At 51.3% G+C, this 8,903-nt stretch overlaps 1 protein-coding gene across 2 annotated transcripts; it reads left to right on the top strand.

The window, feature by feature from the left end:
• The first annotated feature begins 1,075 nt into the window (after window positions 1–1,075).
• On the top strand, window positions 1,076–3,442 carry LOC112066353 (leptin). Of its 2 annotated transcripts, none has more exons than XM_024129201.2 (2): window positions 1,076–1,241; window positions 2,769–3,442. In XM_024129201.2, the coding sequence occupies exons 1-2, from the start codon at window positions 1,098–1,100 to the stop codon at window positions 3,126–3,128; spliced, it is 504 nt and encodes a 167-aa protein (XP_023984969.1). In that variant the 5' UTR covers window positions 1,076–1,097; the 3' UTR covers window positions 3,129–3,442. The 2 variants fall into 2 exon arrangements, with proteins under 2 accessions (XP_023984969.1, XP_023984973.1); XM_024129205.2 differs by having other exon boundaries at window positions 1,098–1,241; window positions 2,772–3,442.
• The last annotated feature ends 5,461 nt before the right edge of the window (window positions 3,443–8,903 follow it).

Genomic DNA, 8,903 nt, shown 5'->3' with positions numbered 1-8,903 from the left:
CATTGGCTACAGACTCACATACCTTTAACTTGATTACCTTTTGCCTCATGTATCTCATTAAAACTTTGCTGCTTGATCAAGGATCTGCATGCATATTATTAATGTTAGAATTCATGGTTCCATGACTTTGAAAGTTTCAGACATTCTGGGTGAACGTGTTGTATACTTTCTCCTGCCTTCATGCCTTTGCACCGGCTGTTTTCTTGGCCACTTATGGCAACCAGTTTATACTCTTCCTGATCCCTCCTTGGCCTTCAATACCCAGCTCAGGTGACACCTCTTCCAGGGAGCCCCCCTTTGTATTCCCACAATATCTTGTCCTTCTTGCAGAGCTCTTTCTTCCTGTATTGGAAAGGCCTGTTTACCTGTTTATCTCTCCTGTTCAACTGTACGCACTTTGAGGGTAGGGAACATCGTTGTCCACTGTGGCATCCTTGGTGCCCAGCACTGCATCTGACGTATTATCAGACCTTCCATACGTGCCGGTTGGATTCAGGCTCCCAGTGGGAGAGAAAGGAGGTAATAAAGCCAGTGATAAATGCCATCACGGAAATATCAGTGGGCTGCTGTGAGAGAGTTAATGGAGAGGACAGTAACACAATCTCTAATAATAGGGTAGTAACAGAGTACACTTCACAACACCTTTAAAACTCTTTCACACATGTTATCTAATTTGATCCTCATAAAAGCCTGGAGATAGGTATATTGCAGGGGATGCAGGCAGGAGTTTTTAGCAGTTATAGGATATGCCTGAAGTCATGAAGCTAGTAAAAATGGCTGGATTCAAACCATACCTTAAAAGCCCGTCCATTTACTCATGCCCTGTCTTCCTGCTCTGTGGTCTACAGCACACCTCACCGTGGTTTTCTTGATGAGGCCATGCCTTTCCCCAAGGGAATGTATTTCATTCCTGTATTTCTAGATAATGAATTGTCTTTGAGGAAATGATAACCACAGCAGAAAGCAAATCTCGTTTCTATCCGCATCTGAGAATGTGGTTGGTAACGTGACATGTGGGTGTTCTCTGAGATCCCAGCGACATGCCACGTGTGGTTCCTTCTGTTTTCAGGCCCCAGAAGCACATCCCGGGAAGAAAAATGCGTTGTGGACCCCTGTGCCGATTCCTGTGGCTTTGGCCCTATCTGTCCTACATTGAAGCTGTGCCCATCCGAAAAGTCCAGGATGACACCAAAACCCTCATCAAGACGATCGTCACCAGGATCAATGACATATCACACACGGTAGGGAGGACCTGGGAGACGAGGTAGAACTGTGGCTGGCCCGTGGGGAAACCGGACCTCAGAGGTTGGCCGAGGCTGTGCAGCCTCGCGCAAGGGGCCTGGCGGCCTGGCCGCCTCCCTACCGCGTGGACAGCTGCCTCTGCTTTCCTGCTCTCCTTGCCTCCCACCTCCTCACTCCCCTTCCTCCCAGACTGGGATCCTAGTGCCCAGGACCAGAGCATAACGGTCCAGTGTCCCCTTGGCAGGTGACCAGAGCCCCAGCAGCACCCTCTCTGGGCCTCCAACACATCTCTAGAACGTTCTAATCATTAGGCATTCTTCCTGGCTGGTAGCTGAACTCTGACCCTGCGAAGCTTCTCCTCATTACCGCTGGTCCTGCCTGTCAAGCCCTCTTTCACATACAACCCTCTACGTATTTGCAAACAGCTCTCAATGTCCCCTGGGTCTTTTCTCTGGGGTCCACAAGCCTATACCTTCAGCCACTTCCCAGATGAGGTCGGTATTTAGAATTAGGAAGGCTACGTGTGAACCCTTCTGTTCTCTATCTGTGAAATCTTAAGCTAGTTAAGCTCCTCAATGTCTTTAAACCCTGGTTTCCTCATCTAGATAATAGGACTATCTTAATAGTCTTCACAAGGTCCTTTCAAGATTAAATTAGATAAAGCAAGTGACCACCACCACCCCCCCCCACCCCCGCCACACACACCCTGCAGAACCAGAACAGAGCATGCCCTCTTCAAAGGTTTTCAGTGGCTTTTGATAGCCCCCTGCCTTAAAAGCCAACTTGTTCACCTGCATGGAGCAATCTGGAGACTTCCACATCTCCTGGCCACTGTGGATTTCTACCAGTAGCCTTGGGCAGCCAGGGAGCCGTTAGGTGGCCGGAAGCAGGGACAGCTCAGAACTAGATAGCGTCTTGAGCACTTCATAGGGAAAAATGCTTAAGTCACCTTGCTTTCAAAATAGTCATTCAACAAGCTGCACATGATAGACCCAGAGTGTCCCAACCGGTGTGGTGCAGGAAGTGAGCGCTGCGGGCAGCGGGGGAGGGGGAGAGCCCCTCCTGGTAACCAGAGTTATTGGAGTGGAGGAGTGAGACGGGGCCTTGATCCCTAAGGGGGTGAGACTTCGTGGAGAACCTGTCTGGGAGGAAGGCATCCTCTGGGGGTGGAAGGGTTGGGGAGGGCCATGTATGGAAGACCTCAATGCCTGGGGAAGAGACTTAAGTCGGTAAGTAAGAAATAGGGCGTCATGGCTGGTTCTATAGCAGAGGCATCTGGAAGAGGAAACGGCCTGCTAAAGCTGGTCTGGAAGTGGAGGGCAGGGTGGTTTGGGAAGGGCAGGAGACAGAAGCCCAGGAGACCAGCTTGGAGGCTTGGCAGCCACGTGGGCACAAGAAATAAGGGCCTAGGCAGGATGGTGTGGAAGGGGGACAGGAGGCACCTCCACGCTCGCAGGAAGGGCGGGGGCTTTGCGCAGCTGACTTCTCTCCCCCTGAGCTCTTGCTCTCCCCTTCCTCCTGCATAGCAGTCCGTCTCCTCCAAACAGAGGGTCACTGGTTTGGACTTCATCCCTGGGCTCCTCCCTGTCCTGAGTTTGTCCAAGATGGACCAGACATTGGCGATCTACCAACAGATCCTCACCAGTCTGCCTTCCAGAAATGTGATCCAAATATCTAATGACCTGGAGAATCTCCGGGACCTTCTCCACCTGCTGGCCTCCTCCAAGAGCTGCCCCTTGCCCCAGGCCAGAGCCCCGGAGACCTTGGAGAGCCTGGGCGGCGTCCTGGAAGCCTCCCTCTACTCCACGGAGGTGGTGGCCCTGAGCAGGCTGCAGGGGTCTCTGCAGGACATGCTGCGGCAGCTGGACCTCAGCCCTGGGTGCTGAAGGCTTGAAAGCCTCTCTTCCCAAAGCTGAGGGAAGAAACCTGAGCTTCCAGGTGTCTGCAGGAGAAGAGAGCCTGTGTGGACATCCTTTATGCAGGCCTGCGGGTCATTTCTCTGTCACTCCTCTAAGCCGCTCTTCTTCCAAAGGCAGAAAACTCCAAGGCAGGAAACCAGAGATATAAATACATGGTTCCATGCCCACCGGGAAGGAGGGCCCATCCAGCAAACAGTGGACTAGATCTGGGATTTTCACAGAAGTCTTCCTGTTCCATCTCCCTCTCACTGCATGCTTCACCGTGACCCAGGGTGATTTCAGACCCTTTGGACAATCAAGCAAGATTCCCTCTGAAAATCCGGGGAGCATCGTAAAGGCTACAGGCACACACAGCTGGATACTCCCACGCAACACAAGTTGGAAGCATTTATTTATTTATTATGCATTTTATTCTGGATGGATTTGAAGCAAAACGCCAGCTTTTCCAGGCTCTTTGGGGTCAGCCAGGGCTTGGGATGCTGCTGGGGTGCTGTTTCCAATCCCATCAATGGGCCTGACCAAGGCAAACCCATTTTGACTGACTTGAGGGCCCTCAAGTTAGTTTTCTAGAGACTGGCTTTGTTTCTACCGTGATTGACTTTTTTTTTATTTTTTATTTTTTTAGGATGCATTGGGTCTTCGTTGCTGCGCGGGGGCTTTCTCTAGTTGTGGGGAGAGAGGGCTACTCTTCGTTGCGGCGCACAGGCTTCTCATTGCGGTGGCTTCTCTTGCTGCGGAGCACGGGCTCTAGAGCGCAGGCTCAGTAGTTGTGGCGCACGGGCTTAGTTGCTCCGCGGCAAGTGGGATCTTCCCAGACCAGGGCTCGAACCCGTGTCCCCCACGTTGGCAGGTGGATTCTTAACCACTGCACCACCAGGGAAGTCCTACTGTGACTGACATTAAATTACAGTGTTTGCAATGGCATTGCCCTGAATGGATCTCGAAGTGCCAGGTTATTTTTGAAAAGAAGAAGATGAATTTTGTCAAGTGTGACACATAGCCGTGTGCAGCGGGAGGTAGGGAACGTGTTGGTGGGAGGGGGAAGAATCCAGAATGTATTTTCTGAATAACATTTGAGTGATGGGCTCTCTGGGTGGGGCGAGGTCATTTTCTCATCTTCGTGGTTTTCATGAAGAGGAGATGACTCCTTCAGGAGGGTTGTGGTGTTTCGCCAGCCGCCCATGGTCGGAGTGGTGAGGGGGCCGAAGCTGGAGATTGTTGGGGCAGTGCTGGGCCCTGGCCTTCTCTGACTGCTAGAGAGTGGTCTTGCTCATCAGGGAGTGAGGACCCCACATTGGAGACAGTGATCCCCAGAGCAGGGGTCCTTGGTGTGGCCCTTTGAATGGTCTGGGTTGATCCCACACTGGGTTTATAACACGGTAGTGTCCCTCTTTGGGTTTTGCATGCTCGCTCAAAGCAAGGCCATGTTTCCCATCCATTTGGGAAGGATTTTTATTCCAGTGGGAGGGTGAAATCTATAGGGGGGGTCTGTGGGCTTTAGCAGATGGTCCCAAGACCTGGGTCAACACTGGGTCAGTGAGTCCCAGGACCCCAGGACCAGCCTCCAGCAGCGCCCTTCTCCCTAGAGGTCATGTCCAGTAGAACAAACGAGGAGGCTTGGGTCTCCCACCATCCTGTCCTGTGATGCAGTCATCACATCTGTCCAAGGAAATTAGAATCTAAGCAACCAATTTTAAGACTGTGCACCTGCTGTGCTCAGCCCCAACTGGTGCCATGGGCTGAGAACCTCACCAAATAAATATTAAAACCCAGTCCTACCCTCAGGGACCTTGCATTCCAGATGGTAAAATCCCACTCAACAGCATGCAAAGGCTGTCGTTTCACCATGGCAACTGAGCAGCTGAGACACAGTGCGGTCCTCAGCAGGTGGAAATGCTGAGCTGAGGGGGGCAGTGCCCGGGACCCACAGGCTAATCCCGCTTGCCCTCGGTAGCCTTTTTACTTTTCAGGGCACGTCAGCATCTATTACTGTGATGCCACATCCCTTTGAAGCGGGATAGCTGAGAATTTAAAAGTAAGAAAATACCTAAGACCATAACAGCAGACAGGTGGCAGGACCAGGACTAGAACCCAGGTCCTCTGACCCCCCAGAGTGTCCCTTGAGCCAGGTAATGGTCTCTGGAGATACGAACAGGGTTGGTCAGGGAGAACTGGAGTGCTTGCTGGAAGAGAGGAGTTCCGAGGCCGATTCTGCAGGAGGTGAGGGAAGTGAATTGCCTGGAGGGAGGAGGCTGTTTTATTGAAGCTTTGGTGCTGAGACACCAAGGTGACGGGGTAAGTAGCCAGTTGTAAAGGAAGGCAGAAAATGGAAAGATGGGAGGGAAAGGGTCATGTTGAAAAGGACTTCAGGGGCAAAGATGTTTGCTATTGAAAGAGTCAAAAGTTCTAGAGTGAGACTCATGTGATGGACAGTCAGACCTGCTCTGGAAAGTATGTCCAGATAATCCCAGCCATCCAAGTCAGGCTGGGATGTTTTAAGCCTTTTGCTCACAAAACCTGGCACTAGGGCTCATTCCCAGAGTGTGAAGCTTCCAAAATGTAAATGACTGTGTTTTTCTGTAACATAAAACAATTTTTTGGTTCCAAAATGTCCAAATAAATTTCCTTTGCCCCTCGATCTTTGTTTGCTGTCGCCTGTCTTGGAGGGGCTTCGGAAGGGCTGCTTGTGTGTGACAGGGCACTGCCTGGCTGGCCCCCGTCCATCCCTGGGGTCAGCTCTGCCCCGGCTTGGCCATAGCCGGCCGCCAGTTATTCAGGCTAAAGGATTCCCCAAAAGCTCAGAGCGCACTCTGCACCAGTCTACAAATCAGCCTTGAGAAAAACCAAGCACCACATTATTTAAAAAACAAAAACTAGAAAAGAACAACCACAACAAAACCACAAACAAAAAACATGCAACCCAATAACAGACCAGGTGCACAGACTCAAAAAGACAGGACTTTTCTGGTCGAGGGCACAGAGCACAGCCACTCACCTCTGTGGTGCAGTTTGGACCTGAGAGTTTCAACCCAAGCCCCAGAGAGGACCCAGGGGGCTGGCCCATCGAAGGCAGTCACTTCCATGGGTGATTTCAAGGGCCCCCTTCCCACCCAAAAAAATTGCTCATGGATCTGGAGAGTTTAATGAGATAATGACCTAGCAGTGTCTGGCTTAGAGTAGATTTAAGTGAATCTCCTTCTTGTCACATCACAATTAGCAACAGGCTTTAAATGTCAGTGATCCGGGACCAAGGAGAAAACGGGTACAAATTCACCTCCAGTGAAGAGGACAGCTGTCCATCCTTTCCTGGGTGGGGAGGGGCAGGGAGATCAAGCTCCTGACAGAGGGGAGACTGCAGAAGGGGGGCAGTCAGATGTGGCCAGAGCAGCCGAAGTGTGTCACTTGGCAGGTTTGGGGGGAAGTGTCTGGCCTCTTCAGGCCAGAAACCCAAGGCAAACCAACTTAAATAGAAAAGAGAGAATTTTTTGGCCCATGTTTCTGAGAAGTCCAGGCCACGGTCCATCTCTTACAACACTTTCCTCTCAGTCGTCCCCAGGGACCTAGAAGGTGCTGGTGCCATGATCCACCCCAGTCCCTGCCCGCCTGAGGTGCGGAACAGCGCTGGGATTGTCTGAGCCCTGTCATTTCTGAGTAGACACAGCCTGAGAAGCCCCCGCCCACCTCCACCTGCCGGCTCGGGAAAGCCGCCCCCAGTAGCAGGGTCTCGGGCAGAGATGCCATTCGCTCCTCTGTGAGGTGACTCCCAGGGTCAGAGTGGAAGGGTGTGTTTTTCAAGCTGTACTTCCAGATCCTTTTCCCTCCTCAGACATTCTGTCGTGCTCCCCTGAGGCAGCAGCTCACATCTGCCAAGCAACTGGAAGAGTCTTGGGGCAGCATCTGGTCATGTTCAACCTCCAAAGGCAAGACTTCGGCTGAGTCTAGTGAGAAAAACCTCCGATCATCCCAGGAGGATGTTTCTGAAGACCCCATCCCAGCAGCTTTCTGCACAACAGCACACAACCAAAATATCACACCCTATTTTTCCAAAAGGAATTTAGAGCGATTTATTGCAGGCTTTTAACAGCAGGATCTGAGTCTGGTGACGCCTGACCACACAAATCCACCTGGGTTAAGTTCACCAGTGGGGTGCTTAACCATTAAGGTTAAGGTTAAGGTTAAGCAACTTAACCTCTCTTAGCCTCAGTTAATTATCTGTACAATTAAGAGTATAACAGCACTGTCCGCATAGGTTTTTTTAGAAGATTAGGTGGTAAAATGGTTGGGAAGCTATAAACCAGTGACTGATACACAAAAAGCACTCGATAAATTATGTTGTCGTTATTAGTATTAACGAGTCAGAAGCAAAAGGAATGAGTATTGATGTAGCAGACGTGTTTGATGCCCTCGGCCCACCTCTGAGTTCAGTGCAGCTGAGCCCTACACGACACTCCTGCATCACTCCACGTTGAAGCCTGAGGGAGCGCTCTCAGCCCACACGAGTCAGCCCAAAAGTGAGGGAGAGTGAAGACCCCAGACAAGCAAGTCCCAACCAATGGAGGTGGGGGCCAGCCTCCCACCCTCCACAGAGGCAATTCTGAGGTGCCCTCTACCCAGACTGAGCCCCAGGTGCCCACACCAGTCACCCCATCACTAAAGCGCTCTCGGTGGCTTTTCCTCCTTCCGCTTCTCTCTCTCCCCACTCCTCACTCTTGCCTCCCCAGGTCACCTCCCAAATCTACCTCCTGCACCAGAACCCTTGTCTCAGGTCCTGCTTTTGGAGGAACTCCAAGGAAGACAACTGCAGAGCAAATAGAGTGGATTTGGATGCTGGGAGAACTGGGAAGCATGGTTCCAGAGAGGTGCAGGAACCACACATCCACACTCAGGGAACGCTGGGCCATCCCGGCGGAACGAGGCTAAGAGAGGGGTCCTCAGGAAGAAAGGAATCCACTTCAGGAAAGCTTGACTTGGGAAAGAGGTCAAGGACAGGAAGGGGATTCTACTAATATGGAAGAAGTACAAGATAGGAAAGAAGGAAGAGGGGAGGGAGGGAAGAAGGAAGGAAAGATGGAAGGAAGGAAGGAAAAGAATGAAGGAGGGAGGCAGGGAGGGGGAAAGGGGGCAGGAAGGAAAAAGGAGATGAATGAAAAGAGGAGAAATAAAGAATTCCCTGGTGGTCCAGTGGTTAGGGCTCTGGGCTTCCACCAGAGGGGGCACGGGTTCAAACCCTAGCTGGGGAACTAAGATTCCACATGCCGAGCTGGGTGGCCAAAAAAAAAAAGAAGAGAAATAGATATAAGGTTAAACATCACCTGTCTTAGTGAGTCCGGGATACTATAACTAAATACCATAGTCTGGGTGGCTTAAAAATAACAGAAATTTATTTCTCACAGTTCTGGAGGCTGGAAGTCCAAGATCAAGGTGCCAATAGATTTTGTTGTTGTGGACAAAATTTGTTTGTTTGGTGAGGACCCACTTTCTGGTTCATAGACCGAATCTTTCACTGTGTCCTCACGTGTCGGAAGGGGCTAGGGGGTTCTCTGGGGTCGTTGTGGACAAAATTTGTTTGTTTGGTGAGGACCCACTTTCTGGTTCATAGACCGAATCTTTCACTGTGTCCTCAAGTGGCGGAAGGGGCTAGGGGGTTCTCTGGGGTCTCTCTTTTTTTTTTTTTTTTTGCGGTACGCGGGCCTCTCACTGTTGTGCCCCCTCCCGTTGCAGAGCACAGGCTCCGGACACGCA

The sequence above is a fragment of the Physeter macrocephalus genome, chromosome 5, assembly GCF_002837175.3.
Source record: "Physeter macrocephalus isolate SW-GA chromosome 5, ASM283717v5, whole genome shotgun sequence".
Taxonomy (NCBI): Eukaryota; Metazoa; Chordata; class Mammalia; order Artiodactyla; family Physeteridae; genus Physeter; species Physeter macrocephalus.
Note: the sequence above shows the minus strand (reverse complement) of the source record. Positions and strands in the feature narration are given on the sequence as shown.